This window comes from Eurytemora carolleeae, unplaced genomic scaffold (assembly GCF_000591075.1).
Source record: "Eurytemora carolleeae unplaced genomic scaffold, Eaff_2.0 scaffold1946, whole genome shotgun sequence".
NCBI lineage: Eukaryota > Metazoa > Arthropoda > Copepoda > Calanoida > Temoridae > Eurytemora > Eurytemora carolleeae.
In genome coordinates this window covers 15,702-35,749 of record NW_019397854.1, presented here as the reverse complement: position 1 = coordinate 35,749, position 20,048 = coordinate 15,702, and the positions used below count along the sequence as shown (strand labels likewise).

The 20,048-nt window shown below is 33.2% G+C and overlaps 2 protein-coding genes across 2 annotated transcripts; both read left to right on the top strand.

The window, feature by feature from the left end:
- Positions 1-2,265: 2,265 nt before the first annotated feature.
- On the top strand, positions 2,266-10,822 carry LOC111716126 (uncharacterized serine-rich protein C215.13). The gene is made up of 10 exons (XM_023491547.1): positions 2,266-2,344; positions 2,847-2,916; positions 3,845-3,934; positions 4,855-4,954; positions 5,863-5,948; positions 6,678-8,842; positions 8,919-8,967; positions 9,433-9,546; positions 10,069-10,192; positions 10,592-10,822. The coding sequence occupies exons 1-10, from the start codon at positions 2,337-2,339 to the stop codon at positions 10,597-10,599; spliced, it is 2,814 nt and encodes a 937-aa protein (XP_023347315.1). The 5' UTR covers positions 2,266-2,336; the 3' UTR covers positions 10,600-10,822.
- Positions 10,823-14,585: 3,763 nt separating this feature from the next.
- On the top strand, positions 14,586-18,991 carry LOC111716127 (transmembrane protein 216). Its single transcript, XM_023491548.1, has 5 exons — positions 14,586-14,675; positions 15,324-15,391; positions 17,341-17,422; positions 18,104-18,188; positions 18,539-18,991. The coding sequence occupies exons 1-5, from the start codon at positions 14,603-14,605 to the stop codon at positions 18,633-18,635; spliced, it is 405 nt and encodes a 134-aa protein (XP_023347316.1). The 5' UTR covers positions 14,586-14,602; the 3' UTR covers positions 18,636-18,991.
- The last annotated feature ends 1,057 nt before the right edge of the window (positions 18,992-20,048 follow it).

Sequence of the window (20,048 nt, the reverse complement as noted above, 5' to 3'; positions counted from 1 at the left end):
ACACATGAATATATCGGAAATCTGTCTATCCATACACATCAATATCTCGGAAATCTGTCCATCCATGCACATCAATATCTCGGAAATCTGTCTATTCATACACATCAATATCTCGGAAATCTCTCTAAGTTTGCATTTATTACTGTATGCACAATTTTGACTCTAATAGATTTGAAGATTGAATTTAGTTTGATAATTAACGGTTAGATTTGTTTTCTCCTAATATCTTATTTCTTCTGCCAGAGTCAAGATTTTGCATTATTTGACAATCAACAAGTTGTAGATTAAAACATTTTACATTATGTTATAGTTCTTAGACTTTAGTTGGGAACTTGGGACCCCTTTGCCATAATGATATGGTAATGATGAATTTGTGACCTATTGATTCAAACATCTTTTTATCTAAAAAATTTGTCTTTATAAATAAACTTTTTTATTTAAAAGAAATCCACTGAGTAAAACTGTTAAAAATATAAAAATATGAGTAGAGATGATTTTGATCGAACGTCACAGCTTGCATGGGAGAAGGAACGAACTGTTAAATCTGCATGTATGAAGAGATGGGTTGATGGTGTTTGATAAATGTTTCATATTTAAGGGAAAGATGCAGAGAAGTCAACAAATAAGCCTTCTTCTGGTATTTTCCTTTACAGTTCAAACTTTAGCAGCAGAAGCACCTGCAGCACCAACCGGAGAAGTACTAAGAGGGGCACCAGGAGGACCAGCAGCACCAGGGGCACCAGGAGGACCAGCAGCACCAGGGGCACCAGGAGGACCAGCAGCACCAGGGGCACCAGGAGGACCAGCAGCACCAGGGTCACCAGCAGTACCAGGAGCACCAGGGGCACCAGGAGCACCAGGGGCACCAGGAGCACCAGGGGCACCAGGAGCACCAGGAGCACCAAGAGCACCAAAAGCACCAGTTCAAGGAGATGATTATTTTGATATAAGAATGTAAAAAAAAATTGTTTATTTGTTACAAAATCTGTTAACTGTTCCACAGTTTGTCAAGTGGTTTCGGAGAGGGAGCGAAGCTAGAATTTAGTAACTGTATTTATGAAAATACAAATATTTTCGTTCTTTAAGCTCAGTGTACTATTTTCATGAGCATTCCGGTATGTAAACACTTTTCAGACACTTGGACGTTTCAGCCCTGCATCAATCTGATCTGTGAGATTTAAATAAATTCTTAAATTATATTGTTTTTTGGAATTCTGATACCTCAAGATGCATTTTGATCATGTTCATCATTAGGCTAAAAAATTAGCGCTTAATTACATTCATACTCACTTTACGGTAAATATTTGCATAGACGTGCTTATAGCCTATAAAGTAATCATGGTTCTATAATGTTAAATTAGCTGTATATTTTAACACTTTCCTATAAAGTAATCATGGTGCTATACTGTTAAATTAGCTGTATATTANTAATGTTAAATTAGCTCTATATTTTACATTATTCTATAAAGGAATCATAGTGCTGTAAAGGTAAATTAGCTCTATGTTAAAAAACTATGCTATGAAGTAATCATAGTGCTGGCCGGATATTATACGTCTACAATATATAAAAATTTGCAGAACATGTTGTATTATGTATCTTTATACATTCATAAATTATACCCATACTTTTGTAAAAAGCTTTCGATTTTATAGTGTGAACCCATATTTAATCAATACTTTTTTCAGTGAATTAATTGTTCGCATATTTATATATCACTAACAAATATTTTTATACAAATCTTGATTTCTTTTGACAACAAAATTTTCATAACACTATTATTTTGGCTCGACGTGTTATAAAGTTTTGGACATAAATTTATTAAATGTTCAGACAGTTAAAACTCTGAAGTGTCCCAACGCCATGACCTTTCATTCACCAACTTACTTATCCTTTTTTGTAGTACTAGATATATACATTTTCAAAATGCAATGAGCTTGTTTCTAACTTAAGTTTTAAAGGAGTAATTGGCATTTACGTAATTTTTGCGTCAGAGCGTACACATCTTGGTTTACAGCGTATATTAGGCAAGAATGAATGATATCCATTAAAGTTTCATGAAATATATTTTGATTTAGATTTCCTTTTTAAAGTTATTTCTTTTACAATCACAAAGTTTTCTTATAATTTGATTTTTTAAATATTATATAAATAACGTTATTGATTGATGAGAACGTTGCATGAATTAAATGTCGTGACATTTTCCAAGTGCTTAACCTCAAAAGAGGAGCAATTAAAAACCTCATTAAAAGTGATTAGTTTAATGACAGGTGTAAAATGTAAATAAATCTATTTATACTGAACACAATCCTGCATTCAATGGTCATTAATCGTCCTCATGTCCAGGTTAGAATTACTTCAACATATTTCAAAAGTTTTATAATAAATTTTTAAACATTTTCTTTTTCTTTTATAAAGACATGGAATTGAGTCTATGCAAAAAAAGTTCAAAAATCACAATCTCTATATCTTTTCAACCTGATGGTTTAAACTGTTTTCATTTCAAGCTCAAATTTTTGAGCTAACTGAATTCCTTGTTTGAGTGATCTAAGGTCTACGACATTGGGTTAAAGAGTTTGTGGCAAAGACTCAAATCCCTTTGAAAAGAATTGAGTCTTTGCGACAAGATAAAATTTTCTAATATTTATATCTTTTAACCTGATTGCTTAAACCTTTGATACTTCAAGCTTAGATTATTTAAGCTAATAGAATCTAAAGTTTTAATATCTATAGGTCTACGGAATTGGGTTACAAAGATATAGGGATTATAAATGTGTTTGTGACAACGACTCGATTCCTTAACAAAATAAATTAAAAAATTTAAAAAAACTTTTATGATTTTCTGTAGAGGTAAAGACATGATGGGGCATTGGCCCTTGTTGATGGCAATTGCTTGTCTGACTTTTTGCAACTTTTTGGTAAGTTTTAAAAAATGTTCCGATCGGTTTCCTAGAAATAGGAAATAAAACACAATTGTTTTTTGGTCAACCAAAAAATCAAAGGCCTAAACTTAACTTGGATTTTCTTAAAAAAGCAAAGCTAGGATCTACTGAGTTGGATAATTTGAATCCCGATCACTTAATCTCGATATCCAATGTAAACACTTTTGATTTCTGCTTAATTCTCTCATTTTGGATAATACCAACGGGTTCCAAAGGGAGTGCCGGAAAGTTAGTAAATTGTTTTCTCATTGGTTGTGCGCAAAATTTCTTGGCTACATATTGGCTATTCGGTTTCTGCAAACGGCACTCTGATTAGTTGAATTTGAAACACTCTCCTGCAAGCTGCAGGATATCAATAAAGATTAGATTAATCTGCAGATTAACAAAAAGAGGAGATGAACCATTGAAATCAAAATCCACATTACAAGGGGTTTCCGCTCATGATTACAAGCAACAAAATCTAATTTTCAAACAATTATATCTGTGCAACCTGATGTCGTAAACCTTTGATATCTTAAATTATGAATTTTGCTTCATCAAGTATTCAAAATTAGAAATATGAAAAGTTTACATCATCAGGTTGCAAAGAAATTGGGACAAGGAAAACTTTTTCTTAATCCCGACCAGACACACACTGTTAAACTTCTCAGAAACCATATGTTAGACAAAGGTTTTACCTTGAAGGATGATGATAATCAAACAGTAACCCTAGGAAAGGAGGACTTTGAGAAGTTAATATTGGTGGATGGAAAAGAATATAAGCTGGCTCCTAAGCTTAATTATTCAACCCATATAGATGTAAAAGGAATTGAAAGGCAGAGAGTATCTAAATCTTAATTAATTTAACTTTAGATCTGAATACAATTTTAATTTGTAAGATTTCTTAATTTTCTATAATTTCTAGGTTTCTGGTTCTCCCCTAGAAACTAAGCTAGAGTACAAATATGTGTTTGAAACTGCTGGGTTTCAAAACGTATTGGATACTGCTTCTGTGGTAAGGAAAACTATTATCCGAACAAAGTCTAGTGTTTTTTCTAATGATATTTTATACTCTTACCTTGACAATCAAACACACATTTCATTGATTGCAAAGTACGCTTTGCAATTAATGAAAACTCCGATAATTTCAAGTATAATTTAAGCAGCTAGAGCAAGGTGTACAGTATTAGTACAAACTATGTACGTGAAAACAGGACGGTACATTAAACTAATCACCTCTTTCTTCTGAGATCAATTTTCAATCCGTTTGATAACTGTCAGTTAAGTTTAAGTGTTTAAGTAACATTTGAGCCAATGAAACTTTGTCCCACCCTACTACCATCTTATCTGGGGTCTCAGGTCTTGAATTCCCAAAAATATGTGATAAGCTAAAGTTGTTGAAACCAAACAAGATTAATTGTTAGTAATTTGTACATTCATTTTAACTTCTTAAAGGGACTATAAAGAAAAAATGAAAGGGGGAATGGGCTGAAAGCTAATCACTTTAGCTCTTGATCGCGACCCAAGAAAGTTATATCTGATGTTCCTGTCTCGAGAAATTGATATAAAACTGTGTTAAAATTATGCGAAAAAATATAAATATTCAATTTTGTATAGAAACTATAGGTTTAAACAGATCATATTCAGCAAATATGCAACCAATCTGAAAACGAAGATATCCCAGAGAAACCTAATTGTAACTTAGATTTCTCTGGGATATCATTTTAGAATTGTTATTTTTATTTTTAATAGATATTTAAGATTTAGGGGTGTTTCGTTCACAATAACATGGCAAATGCCCAAAGGAGTTACGTGCATGCCACGTTAAATGACAAGACAGAGAGAGAGCATGCGCGTAACTTCTTTGGGCTTCTGCCTCAGGGTTATATCTGAAATGTGTGCTATCTGAAATGTTACTTATGCTTTAATCTGTAGGACGGAAGTGAAGTATGGGGGTTTACAGAAACCTCAGGAGACATGCTTTACGACTGCACTGCAAACATTGACTACTCTTTAACTGCAAGCGATGGAACAGGTATCTGTAATGGTTAGGGTGAATGGGAGATTTTAAAAAGTTCCAAAAAAATACGTCAGAAAAATGTTCAAAAATAATTATTTTTACTTAAAGTTCTAGCACATGTTATTACATCCATTTTTCAAGGATTTTTCAAATATTTAAGTCTTAGCCTTGTAGCTTAATTAATAAAAAAATATTAACCATTTCTATTTTTTTTAAACACTGAACCGCCGTTTGACTGTCCTTCACCCTACCCTATGCATAAAAAACCTTGTTCACAACTATGATGTTGAAAAAGTAAAGAAGTTTTAATGTTCTAATCTAATCGGGAATGGGCACTTAATTTTCAATCCCTATATGTTTACAACCTAGTTGTGTAAACCTTTAATGTTTCAACATTTCATAAAAAATTCTATGACCAAAGATTAAGGAATTTGAAATCAGAGCTTGTGCCAAAGACTCAATTTCTTTGGAGTTGAGCGCTGGCCTTATATAAAAAATATGACATATTATATTGTGGTGGGGGGGGGGGGGAATTATTTATTTACATGGATCAACAATCAACGTTAATCATTTCTCCATACTATCTAATCAGTTCGAAGGGACTGTTAGTGTAATTTCAAGTGACCCTCCATGCAAAGATGACAATTCCTAATTCACAACGGCACCCTTAAAAGCTTTGTCTGATCAAGTATGAATTAGATATCCATGTTTTAGTTTCATGAAACGGTTTATTTTCATTTGAGGTTTCTCTTCAAAAGTGACTTGCGCATAAACAACGAAAAAGTTATCAAAATTAAACACTCATCGAGCCAGAATTACGAAAATATCTTCCATATTATCAAGGGTACCGTTGTAACTCATCCTTTATCATCTTTGCATGGAGAGTGTCACTTGTAATTACGCTTACAGTCTCTTTTATCCAGTTGAAAGCGAAGCTGTGAGTTTGGTTTGTAATGGATACTCTCTAGCAGGCTGTTCCAGTGGACTACAAACTCCACTAATTTCAGGGGTAGGATTGTCTCTTTGTTTTTCCGACGATTTTCCTTGAATTGATTATGGAACTCGAGGGAGTCCAACAGGAATATTCTTGGCTTGGCTTTAAGATTATAAGTTGAGTGGGTCGACTTTAACAGCGAAAATTTAGTTTATCCGGTAAAATCGTTCAAGTGCGGGTAAATGGCGGAAGTAACTTTAAGTAACCTTGGCAGCTCTGTGTTCTCAAGCTAGTTTATTATGAACCAGGTCTACGAACTACAGGAGTACCCACAAAAATGAGACTTGAATGACGACCTAAAGGGCTAAAAATTTTAAATATATATAATAAAAAAGAGTTAAATGAATTCCGTACAGTCGTTACTGAAGTCTAATTTTTTGTATGTAACCCTATATCTGAATCTCAGTATTCAAAATTAAGATTACAGTATTAATCATTAATGTTTGAAATATATTTTTTTGCATTTAACCCTCTCCTCGCTGGGCTATCTTTGTCTTAAATTTGGGGGAGGGGGGGATAATTCCTTTATCAACTATGATCTTACCCTTGCAGTTCGGTTAAGCTGGATCAATTTTCAAAAGAAATTTTATTTTCAACAAACATTACGATGTGACATCCAATATATAAAGTCTTTTCTTTGTTTTGTTAAAAAAAATAGACCGCTACGGGTAAACCCGTCCCCCCTCTCTCCAGGCTTATTAGGGTCTTTATAATTAATTAAAACCAACTTGTGAATTATTTTAGGTTTTATCAAGAGGCCATTCATTTTTTGCGGAGGACAATGGAAAACTTTACTCCTGTTATGCAACTATGGATTTCACAGTTGATCCTGTGTCAGCTACTGGTATCTCAATCAGCTGTAATGGACCGTATATCAATAGTGGCATGTGTCCTTCATCATCGTCAAGTTCAAGCTCATATAGTACTTCAAGCTCGTCCTTTAGTAGCTCAAGCTGGACAAGCTCTTCAAGTTTCTCAAGCTCTTCAAGTTTCTCCAGCTCTTCAAGTTTCTTCAGCTCTTCAAGTACATCAAGCTCATCAAGCTCTTCAAGTTATTCAAGCTTATCAAGCTTATTACGCTCATCAAGCTTATTAAGCTCATCAAGCTCGTCTAGTTCTTCCAGCTCTTCTTCAAAGATTGATTGCCTTTGCCAAAAAAGCTCAAGCTCAATTTCATCAAGCTCTTGTTCCTCCAGCTCATCCAGCTCATGCTCTCTCTCTCCGATAGTCAGTTCATGTTCAAGCATTTCGCATTCAAGTTCGCCATTTTCTAGTAGTTCCTCCAGCTCTCCAAGCTCTTCAAGTTCGTCAAGCTCTTCAAGCTCTTCAAGCTCTTTAAGTTCTCCAAGCTCTTCAAGCTCTTCAATCTCTTCAAGTTCTCCAAGCTCTTCAAGCTCCTCAAGCTCTTCAAGCTCTTCAAGCTCTTCTAGATCTTCCAGCTCTTCAAGCTCTTCAAGCTCTTCAAGCTCTTCAAGTTCTTCCAGCTCTCCAAGCTCTTCCAGCTCTTCAAGCTCTTCAAGCTCCCTAAGTTCTTCAAGCTCTTCAAGTTCTTTCAGCTCTTCAAGCTCTTCAAGCTCTTCAAGCTCTTCAAGTTCTTCAAGCACTTCCAGCTCTTCCAGTTCTCCAAGTTCTTCAAGCTCATCAAGTTCTTCCAGCTCTTCAAGTTCTTCCAGCTCTTCAAGCTCTTCCAGCTCTTCAAGCTCATTAAGCTCTTCAATTTCATCAAGTTCTTCTAGTTCTTCAAGCTCTTCAAGTTCATCAAGTTCCTCAAGTTCATCAAGCTCTTCAAGTTCATCAAGCTCTTCAAGTTCTCCAAGCTCTTCAAGCTCTTCAAGCTCTTCAAGTTCTTCAATCTCTTCAAGCTCTTCTAGCTCTTCAAGCTCTTCAAGCTCTTCAAGCTCTTCAAGCTCTCCAAGCTCTTCAAGTTCTCCAAGCTCTTCAAGCTCTTCAATCTCTTCAAGTTCTCCAAGCTCTTCAAGCTCTTCAAGTTCTTCCAGCTCTCCAAGCTCTTCCAGCTCTTCTAGCTCTTCAAGCTCTCCAAGTTCTTCAAGCTCATCAAGTTCTTTCAGCTCTTCAAGCTCTTCAAGCTCTTCCAGCTCTTCAAGCTCTTCAAGCTCTTCCAGCTCTTCAAGCTCTTCAAGCTCTTCAAGCTCTTCAAGCTCTTCAAGCTCTTCAAGCTCTTCAAGCTCTTCAAGTTCTTCCAGCTCTCCAAGCTCTTCCAGCTCTTCAAGCTCTTCAAGCTCTCCAAGTTCTTCAAGCTCTTCAAGCTTTTCAAGCTCTCCAAGCTCTTCCAGCTCTTCAAGCTCTTCAAGCTCACCAAGTTCTTCAAGCTCATCAAGTTCTTTCAGCTCTTCAAGCTCTTCCAGCTCTTTAAGCTCTCCAAGTTCTTCTAGCTCATCAAGTTCTTCCAGGTCTTCAAGTTCTTCCAGCTCTTCAAGCTCCTCCAGCTCTTCAAGCTCATTAAGCTCTTCAATTTCATCAAGTTCTTCTAGTTCTTCAAGCTCTTCAAGTTCATCAAGTTCTTCAAGTTCATCAAGCTCTTCAAGTTCTCCAAGCTGTTCAAGCTGTTCAAGCTCTTCAAGCTCTTCAAGCTCTTCAAGCTCTTCAAGTTCTTCAAGCTCTTCAAGCTCTTCTAGCTCGTCAAGTTCATCAAGTTCATCAAGCTCTTCAAGTTCATCAAGTTCTTCTAGTTCATCAAGCTCTTCAAGTTCTTCAAGTTCATCGAGTTCATCAAGTTCATCAAGTTCTTCAAGTTCTTCAAGTTCATCAAGCTCCTCCAGCTCTCCAACAACAACAACTACTACAACAACAACAACAACTACAACACCTTGCGACGGTTGCAACTGTCCCATGGATATTGAAATGGATCCTAATGGAGATTCTTACATTAAAGTTATCGAGTCTCCCAGGTAAAATATTATTTTAAATTGTTACCATTTTGCCTGAAAGTCTTTAAATTAGATTTTTAATTTGTATTACATATAGATATCCAGACAAATACCCACACAATACTGACTGCCAATGGAATATCAAGGTTAGGCCATATTTATTTGGTATGAATATAATTCCCCTTGAACTTGTTTAACAAGATTTTAATAGATTAGTTATTTGTTCCCATCGCCAGACCACTTGATTTATGGGAATAGTCTCAACTAGGGTCTCCAGTTGAATAAAAAAATCATTGTACGCAAATTCTGCATATTGCACGCAAATTTTTGATTCTGCCGCAAAATGCTCACTTTTCTGAATTCCTTACGTAGAAAAAAAACGTCCAAATTTCAGCATTTTGTGCGGAAGTTCATGCAAATCTGTTGTGCAATATTTGCGTTGTGGTATTTTCGTGTTATTTGCGTTGCGGTATTTGCGTTGTGGTATTTGTGTTGTGGTATTTGCATTGTGGTAATTGTGTTGTGGCATTTGCGTGGTATTTGCGTTGAAAATGTTTGACGCAAACTCCGTAAAATATTTCAATCATCTTTTTAACTGTAAACTATTTTAGGCGTTGAATGGAGGACGTGTAAATCTAGTTTTTGACAGCTTTAACATCCAGTGGTCTTCTAATTGTATGACCAATGATTACGTATTGGTCGGTAAACTTGCTAAATACACAAAGGTCAGTTTGTTTTGTTCATTAAATTTTCTTAAACACATAGAAGAGCCCTCCTAAATGATTAAATGAGGGGATGTGAAAACCTTGTTTTTTGGAATTTATTTTAGGGTTTTCCTTCTTTCATTGGGTTAATAACTACACACATCCTGGGGCACGATATCGATATGTGTAACTTACAAATTCACAAGCTTTGTTTTTGTTTAAACGCACAGTTCTTGAGAAGTACAAATATGTTAAAGTAAAATGTACACAAAACCTCTACCCCATACCTTAAAACACAGTGAAAACCATAAAACTTTGAAAGATGAGGACGACTTTAAAACAGAAATTATGATTGTAAATAGTAAAACTAACATTCAACTTCCTATTCCACAGTTTTGTGGGTCTCATTGTACCATGTTTTAGAGGGTTAGTGAATGTATCTTTGAGAAGATAAATTAAAGGTTCCATGCAATAATCATCAAGGATTGTATTCAATGTAAATTCTTAGAAGTTTTAAAATAATTATATGATTTAATTACAAAGGTATTCCTGTGTGGAGCACGAGTACCCTCTGGGTTTAATCTCATGTCTAAGAATGATGAAATGGTTCTCAAGTTTCATTCTGATGATTCAGTAACTAAGAGTGGTTTCAGAGCTATTCTAACAGGTATTCTTTCATGCCCTTTTCTCACACAGTATTGGTAATGTATCGTCCTTTCACTTGAACAAGAAAACGTAAAATGGTTGCCATTAGGCTCCTGTATCTAGAAAGCACTAGAAACGTGATTTAGAAATTTAAACTTTAAATACAGGGTTGCTTTCAAAGAATAAGACTGACGACGGTAAGGAATTTATTCTCGTGTCTTTTTGCTTAATCATTTAAAAGGCTATTTAGAGACTATATTGAAGGGAAAAGTCCTAAATTAATCTTGAATTCATCAGATTTAAAAAGTTGCATGTTGCCATTTCAGTCTAATCATTTCTGTAAACAATAAATCCTTCAATTGCCCAAAGCAAGCACCCTAATCCGTTTTTGTGAAACTAACTTATATCCTTCTATGTTTAGCCTCTTAAGTGAAAGAATGAAGACAACCCAGATTAAGAAAGAAGAGAAAATACAATTAACCAGTTACTGATCCAAGTTTATTTGTTACAAACAATAATGTTTAGATTTAAGAATATTATATAATGTGTAAAATGATATTATTAATGTGGTTAAGGGATTTATACATTCTGACTCTGTAGTTATATTTAATCTTATTTAAAACTGTTCAAATATATATCCAAGCAATAATTAGATTTTATTTTAAACCTACATAGAATGGCATTTTTCAATCCCAAGGGGGGGGGGGGTTATACTTTGAAAACCTTCCCCCCATTTACCATCTATTTATCTAACTATCTGTCTTTGCGTATTTATGTCTTTCTATCCTAGTATATATATAATTGTCTAGCTGACGACTTTTTCTATTTATTCATATGATTATATATCTTTCTGTCTATATATGTCTATTGTTTATATATGTATATATATGTATCAGTTTATCAATTCACATATCCATCATGTATCTGTCTATTATCTATAATTATACTTCATAAAATCGATCTCTCTGTATATCAACCTGTCTATATATATACAGGATGAGACTTAGAAACGATTGTACGGAATTTTCTTATAAATATGATTCCTTGCAACTGTAAACTTATTTCTTTCCTGAGCACATCATTGAATAAACCACTAGAAGCTTGATATGTTCAGAGCAGATGATTTATTTTTACCCATGGGATCGTTATATTTTAAGTTTAATAACATTAGAATAAACTAAGTTGAGAAGAAGAAAAATGTTTTAACTTTCACTATGTAACCACATAAATATGCTTTTCTAATACTTATCTTAAGTAAAGGCGCTACGAGGTCAAAAAATCGTACCATTTATGTCGAATAAATTTGACCTCCTTCTTTAAAAATAAGTACCTCATTCTATATATCTATCTATCCATCATACTTATTTATCTCCCTATCTACATATCTATCTTCTTCCCTTATCTATCTATCCATCATGCTACTTCCTTTTTTTCCTATCTGTCCAGCCATTCTCTACTTATGATTAAACCAGGTAGTGTAGAACCTTTCTAAATAGTGTTTTGTCAGTGTTAAGTTGGACCAAGAGAAAAAAGTGTTAAATTTTACGTTCTGTCAAGTATTTACTCCATGCAACCGTTTATGGTTGTCAGTTTCGTCGGTTGATACCATTTTCCGGTTGTGTTCAACATACTTTTTAGGATTCATGATTTCAACCCTTTTCAGATGGTCAAAGTCGTTAATAAATAATTGCTTTTTAAAGGATACTTAAAAATATATGCGTCTAAATAAACATTTTTTTTCTTAAATATTTAGAGACTGTAGCAATACTGATTTGTTTCTAAATAATTCACGCAGGCCCGTAACCNTACATTGTCAATGTACGCTATAAAGACTAAACTTTTTAACAAGTGTATTTTAGCTTTTAAGGGTTACATTTTAGTGTCTGAAACTTTTCAGTTTACATATACAATATACATAAAAAATAAATGAATGGTACGTAAGCTTAAGGAAAAAATTCATTATTTAAAATCAAGGCTTCTTGTCCCTCGGCCTCATTATGATATTATGAAGATAAATAAAAAATAAAATTTCTAACATTTTGTTTAAAATAGTTTATTTATTGACAGAATTGACATTGTGACATTGAGACATTCTTAGTGAATTTTTGAGTACTCAAAAAACCCTTCTACTTTGACTAAAAATGACAAATATCCCAGCAATTAAAATAATGTTTTTGAAACTCCCAAAAATGGCTATTATTCCAAAATAAATGGATGAATTTTTTCCTTTTAACCAAGGGTGACTAGATTTTAACTAATTAAGAAACAATTTCTTTTATATGGGACTAGGGGGGGGGTGCAAATTTGTCACTGCACCCTTGCACCCCCCCCCCTGGTTACGGGCCTGGTTTAGTAGCTTTTTATTTGAATTGCAAAACATGACATGCAAGTAGTGAATGGCAATACCGCTATTTTTGTCTAATGTAGATGGGAATTTTGCCCTGAGAGTTAAGATAGGGAGTGTAATGCATGTCAAAAGCCTAACTTTTCAAGGCCCTGCTCATTAAAAAAATTAGACCTCTAACTTTAATGGTTAGGGTGTAAAGGAGGACTTTTAAAAAGTTCAAAAAGTATTTCGAACACATTTTCAAAACTAATAATTTTTACTTTTGACAAATATTAACTCATGACATATGTTAATATGTCCATTTTTCAAGGGCTTTTCAAATATATAACTATTAGCCCTGTAGCTTAATCCTCAAAAAAGTTCTTAACAACCATTTCTGATTTTTGTTAAACACCGTTCCGCCGTTTGACCATTCTCTACTCTACCCTATGCATAAAGAAAAGGATTTTTTTCAAAATGTGTTCACAACTATGATGTTGAAAAAGTGAAGTAGTTTTAGCATTCTAATGTAAGCCATATTTAAGTTATTCAGAACAAACCACGGGGGGGGGGTGGAAACCCCCTCCCCCCCAATCCTGATAAGGTTAAGATTCTTTTAATTCAAACTTTTAAGGTTTATAAACTTTTAAAAGTTTTCACAAAGGAGTTGAGTTGTTGCCACAAACTCTGATTTTCTAATCTCTATATCTTTGTAACCCAATGTCGTAGACCTTAGATATTAATACTTATAGATAAAATAATCTAAGTTTGAAATATCAAAGGTTTGCACCATAAGATTGCAAAGATATTGGAATCAGAAGATTTTAATTTGTGGCAAAAACTCAATTCCTTTGAGGAATTTTAAAACAACCCTTCAACCGTCTCTCTCTATCTGACAACGAATTTCTCCAAAATAATTAACTTAAAAATATTTTCAAACAAAGAAATTCGTATTATTTAACCGTGTTTTATTTGTTAGTTATTTTCTAAATTATACATTTAAAGTCATTTATACATTTATACATGATTGGAAGAGTGTAATACACTGACACACATGACAGAATAAATCTTTTAAGAGTCATCTAATATTTTTAAAATATATTTTCTAAACATTTGCTTTCATTGCAGTATGCCAAATTTTGAGCCAAGAGAAGATATTTGCAATTTAATCAACCATAAACAGAATACAGAATACAGAATACAGAATACAGAATACAGAATACAGAATACAGAATACAGAATACAGAATACAGAATACAGAATACAGAATACAGAATGCAGAATACAGAATACAGAATACAGAATACAGAATTCAGAATACAGAATACAGTTTACAGAATACAGTTTACAGAATACAGAATACAGATTACAGAATACAGTTTACAGAATACAGAATACAGAATACAAAATATAGTTTACAGAATACAGAATACAAAATACAGTTTAAAGAATACAGAATACAGTTCACAGAATACAGAATACAGAATGCAGAATACAGAATACAGAATACAGAATACAGAATACAGAATACAGAATACAAAATACAGAATACAGAATACAGAGTACAGTTTACAGAATATAGAATACATAATACAGAATACAGTTTGATAATGGTGAAACGCAAAAATGAAAAGTGTATCGTTTTGAACTTGTAACTACGAAAGAATGATATCCACAGTATTTGCGTGCTTCATGTCAAAAGTCCAAAAGCCTTTTAAAAATAAAAAAAATGAACCACGTTTGTCCAATGTTCATCGCTATGCTTACTCCTTATTCCTTACTCCTTACTCCTTACTCCTTTCTTCTTACTCCTTACTCCTTACTCCTTACTCCTTACTCCTTACTCCTTACTCCTTACTCCTTACTCCTTACTCCTTACTCCTTACTCCTTACTCCTTACTCCTTACTCCTTACTCCTTACTCCTTACTCCTTACTCCTTACTCCTCACTCTTTACTATTTGCTCCTTACTCCTTACTCCTTAAAAATGTTAGTCTATCGTTACTAAAGGGTGTCACAATAATCATGGGAATGACGTAAAATCCATTTAAAGCAGAATTCAAAATTTCATTTTTTGTATTTACAAATTGATGGAATATTGTTCAGTATGATGAAGTCTTCTCTACCCTTCCAACTTCTTCTACATTTGGGTTCCTACTACCTCGCACTGTTCTCCATAGGAAATCCATCATTTATTTCCCCATCTCTAAATATTTAAAGAGACTGTAGGTAGACGTAATTTCAAGTAAATTTTTAGAAAGGGTGGCATTTCTGATCGTACTATTAACAATTAACTTCTTAAACCTGCAGCTACGCAATAATGGGAAAGACATGTGGAAAAGTGATTTTATTTATACATTTTCCTTTCTTTTATTTGCAGCATAAGTTCACATTAAAGAAAAGCCGCTGAGGAAAAAATAATCGATTTCAAACTAGAAAACTAATATATTTCATTAGTAATTTTAACGAAAAAAAATAGTTAAAGGAGCGTAATATCATGTGCCCATCTTCTAGAGCGACAGGTTCAATCCTTTATCAAAGTAAAATTGAGAAAAATATTGTTGTCTGTTAGTTGTACGCGAAAAAAATTTATAAAAGCATGTGATAAACGAAAAGAGGTTGAATAATAATAATGAACTTCGATCGGCCATGCTTGATACCTTAATTTTAAAAATCCCTGAAGGAAGAAAGATAATACCTTGGAATATTCAAGAGGAATTGATTAATTTAATCCATAATACTGCACAAGCTCAATCCAAGGATTCTCAAAACAAAGTGTTTACCTCACATTGAAATAAATTCTAAAAACTGAATGGATTAATGTTAAGTTGAGTTTCTTCTGCTAATCTACAAAACTATTATACTACCCTACCCTTCAGGAAATATTGCTGCTGAGGTAAACTATTATCCTACCCTACCCTTCAGGAAATATTGCTGCTGAGGTAAACTATTATCCTACCCTACCCTTCAGGAAATATTGCTGCTGAGGTAAACTATTATCCTACCCTACCCTTCAGGAAATATTGCTGCTGAGGTAAACTATTATCCTACCCTACCCTTCAGGAAATATTGCTGCTGAGGTAAACTATTATCCTACCCTACCCTTCAGGANGGGGGGGGGGGGGTCATATTTATATTGACCTTGGTCCCAATCGTTTATTGCAAAAGTATTTAAGCTAGGAAGCTAAAATTTTCTGGCTTTTCTAACCTACAGATTGCCCTCAATTTAAAATCAGGGCTTTTTTACCAACTGCCTCAGGTATACTGCCCTTAAATGCCTTCTAGACCAGACGAAATGCGGGAGTGACGGAAATTTATCAAAAACCAAGGCAATTAAGAAATTTCTGTGTATTTGGGAAATTCCCCAATTATCCAATCACTGGGGAAATTTCCAACATCTGAAAAATATACCTGCACTCTCAAATTCTTATAGGAATTTGGGAAATATGGGGAATTCCTTAAATACCTGGGCTTCTGGGGAAACCCCCAAATACCCACGAATCCGGGTAATTCCCAGGAATCTGTGAAATTCCACAGATTCCTTGGAGAATCTCTTTGTAGTTTATTTTTCCATTTTAGGATTTTTCTCAAATGCTCAGTCATTTGAGAAATTTCCCCAATACCCAGACATTTGGGGAATTCCCCAAGTATCCAGTCATTTGGGAATTTTCCAAAATCAGAAAAATATACAACCTTCAAATCCTATTTGAATAAGGAATATCTTAGAAATTCCTCAGATACCTTTGACTCTGAGGAATTCTATAAACTACTTGGAGAATCTGAGGGTGGTTTATTTTCTAATAGGGAGAGAAAATGTGTTTTATTTGTAGGTATTTGCAAGCAAGGTCTGAAACTTGTGTAATATGATAACTATTTCAATTATGGATAAAAATGTATTTATTTAATATTATCATGCAAGAATTTGGAATAAACAGATGTTCAAATATTTTAAAATATGAATAAATGTCGTTTCAAGAATATTTCATACGGTGGGTATATTTCTTAAGGTTACTTCGCATTGTAGAATTAAATATAATTAGACACATGTTTAGGGCTCTCTTAAAGTTTGCGTTTGCGAAAATTGAATGGGAAGATAGGTTGATATCTAGTTTCTGTAGAATTAGACCAGTATTATATAGCAACCTAAATTTTCTATCAATGCGAAACTGATGTTTTTCCTTTTATGGTAACATTTTCGTAGGTTTCTAACAAAGAAGACGACATATCTATTATATTCGCATTTGATAAAGCAGGTTGAAGAAATATTGGCAACGATCTAAATCCCTCTTCCAGTTTTTCCCAACACTCATTTAATATTTTCTAAGAAAATTATTATGAAGTAGTTACTAAAAGTAATATATGTTCATTTTGCACTCCTCCGATATACTTTATACAATAATCTATATTTGAATCTATTTGCAGTAGTCATGAATTTTAACAGTTTATAGCTGTATGGAAAGCCAATGACTAAAGGATTCAGATTGCACAATTTTGTAATTTTGTGCAGATTCTTACAGAGGAGCCTTTAAAGGGAATTTGCACATTTTCTTTTTTCTTGATTGCACATTTAGGTCTTAAAAAAAGGTTAAAAATATTTTGGAGTATTTGAATTTTCTGGGTCAAGGGCTTTTTGCTAAATAACTAGATTTCGCAATAAACAGTAAATCATCAGCTAGTAGTTGAAATTGAGTTAAATCTAATTGTCAAATAATAAAAAGTAATTAACTAATTTTTTTAGAGTAAATAAGAGAACCTTTTTTGCGAAATTTTGAATTAAGAAATTTATAATTTTAATTCAGAGCTATAGTTGTATGTGTTTCCCTGTACTACTTAACCTGTTTTCAGAGTATACTTCTTGTTCTACTGGTCCTGGTTGAGATATCAAGGATTAGCAGTGGATGGAAAGGAAACCTAACCGAGAACTCAGGTAAGTTATATTGTATATGTGTACTAGCGGAATTTTAAAAAATGACAAAACTGTGAAGACGCGATTTTAACATTTTGTTAATTTTTTATATTGTGGCGGAAGACGATTTCTACAGAACACGAAGTAGCGGAGAGATTGAGCTAATCTAGCTGAACCAAATAGGTTATCAAGTACAATAGGTGGCAACAGATATATAAACAAATTAAACACGACGTCACAAGTGTCAACTATAACAAGGAAAACAATATTTTCTCACATTAGTTGACATGTTTTCAAAAATTAAATAAATAAGTGTAAATACAAAAAGTAAAGAACACATAAAATTAATATTATTCAAATGTAAGATAAGCACTTATATCTAAAAATATCAAGATTATTAATAATTTTGTCGGACACAAAAACTGAGTTGACAATTGTGACGTCAGAATACAGCTGTACTGAGAGTGTACAAATTCTACGTTGCCATCTATTGTACTAGAATCTATTTGAGCTGAACCCTGGCGGAACCAAGTATTTCCACGTTTCTTAAAATATATTAAATATTTTTTCTAAGTTAGTTAATAAATTTTAGTCATAAAATTTGTTCTTTTTGAGCGTAGCTAAATTATTGATACCAAATTTTTGGAATAAATAAAAAAGGCGTCAAACCACTGTGTACACCCTGTAATTTGTTATGTATAGGTTCTATGATAATTTCTACTGTTCTGATCATTCCATCTGTCCTGGCTGTACTGTACTTCCTTCTCTGGCAAACATATGTACTTAGGTAATATTTCCTAAAATTTAGAAGTGCTCACTTAGGATATCAAGATCAAGAATAACAATAACCACGCAAATTTCCCTTTTCAGTTTAAAATAAGAAATTGAAAAGGTTTTTATTTACTTTTGTTTTTACCTTTAACCGTAAACGTACACATTTTTAATAATATTTTCTTTTGATTTTAACCGCGCGATGTAAACACACATTTTCAAAGCAAACAAAAATATGTTGAAACGCATTTTTTTTTCTTAAAAAAATAATATTATATTGATAAGTTGTGGGCTATTTTATTTTTTTTAAAATTTAAATTCAGATTTGAAAAATATTTAAGAAAATTATAAGTAAATATTTGTCAGGTTGGAAGTTATAATGTGTGCTGTTCAGCTTTCTATTCAAGGATTTCAACTGATTTTGGGATTCATCTGTATTCTCACTTTTTCAAGGGGATACTAATAAGCTGAAGAAAAAAATGTTTTAAATGTTAAAAATGTGATTTTTTTAAAGAAAACATGGAAGTATTGTCTTCTTGATTGAAAGCACAATTCTACATAAGGGTTGAGGGGGGGCCGACCCCCATTTTTAATTCAGGAGAGGGTATTTACATTTTTTTAAAAGATGTCTTCACCGTCGATCCCAAGCCTAAGTAATATAGATATTGGTTAACAACCCCCCCCCCCACACAAAAACAAAAAACTTCCCTGTTGCGTATTTTTTCTTTGTGCAGTACTTGCATTTAGATATTGTAATTTTTCCATCGAAATATTGTTTATTTTGTTTTTTGTCTTGATAAAATAAACAGATAATTTGTATCTAACTTTTTCGTTATTGATATTTTCAGTTATTTTTAAAATTAACTTTTCTTTAATGATCACAATATTGTAAACGTCGTTAAAGGGAGTGTTCGCGAAAAATGAAAGGGGGTATAGGCTTAATGCGATAAAAAAGCGCTTTTGATCGCTTCTAATCTTACTTCTATCTGCTGCGTCTATAAGGAGAAAATTGTTAAAAACGACTAATATACCGAAGAACGTAGTATCCAGACAAATTCAGAAAGATGCAATGTACGACTTAGACCGTAAAAAAATCTATTTAATATGGTCATCGATTATCTTTCGCCACATTTGTATATAGTTGATTTTTCATAATATGTTTTGATTTTATTTTTAAAAATAATATTTAGCTTACAACTTGTTTTCGAACATTCCTGGAAAATATGAAAATGTCTTCTTCATTACCAAAAATCCTCGAAACAGGAATAAATGTAACTCTCAGATCATAACAATTAAAACATATTATGAAAAATCAACTATATACAAATGTGGCGAAAGATAATCGATGACCATAGGGTGTAATATCTGAATGATTTTTTTACGGTCTAAGTCGTATGTTGCAATTTTCTCAATTTGTATGAACGCTTCGTTCTTCGGTATTAGACGTTTTTAACAATTTTCTCCTTATAGACGCAACAGATAGAAGTAAGATTATTGGCGATCAAAAGCGCTTTTTTATCGCATTAAGCCTATACCCCTTTCATTTTTCGCAAACACTCCCTTTAACGGATAATATTCTAGAAACCATTCACTTATTTTCAAGACGGTTTTTTTCCGTTCGTTAACGATTTAGAAACTAAAGGTTTTCTGCCGTTTCGTCAACGGACTCTTCCATTACTTTTCAAAACTTCCGTTTAGTGAACGGAACTTTGCCTATTACTAGATTTAGGCTTATCCAAATATTGTGAGAACAGCGGTGAACATGTTTTAAAACCTTTTGCCGGATTTTTTTAATAAACATTTCAAATTATTTATATGCATTGATCTTAATTAATTATCAAATACTCTGAAAAATTAAACTTGAACCTTTCTAAAA

What these genes read in the sequence shown, in the direction of transcription:
- LOC111716126 (XM_023491547.1), top strand. An exon ending in AACTGCAAGCGATGGAACAG is followed by an intron (nt 4,955 to 5,862) that starts GTATCTGTAATG and finishes TCTTTTATCCAG; the next exon opens with TTGAAAGCGAAGCTGTGAGT. An exon ending in AAAGTTATCGAGTCTCCCAG is followed by an intron (nt 8,843 to 8,918) that starts GTAAAATATTAT and finishes TATTACATATAG; the next exon opens with ATATCCAGACAAATACCCAC.
- LOC111716127 (XM_023491548.1), top strand. Translation starts at nt 14,603, where the DNA reads ATGATGAAGTCTTCTCTACCCTTCCAACTTCTTCTACATTTGGGTTCC. An exon ending in CAGGAAATATTGCTGCTGAG is followed by an intron (nt 15,392 to 17,340) that starts GTAAACTATTAT and finishes ACCTGTTTTCAG; the next exon opens with AGTATACTTCTTGTTCTACT. An exon ending in TGGCAAACATATGTACTTAG is followed by an intron (nt 18,189 to 18,538) that starts GTAATATTTCCT and finishes AATATTTGTCAG; the next exon opens with GTTGGAAGTTATAATGTGTG.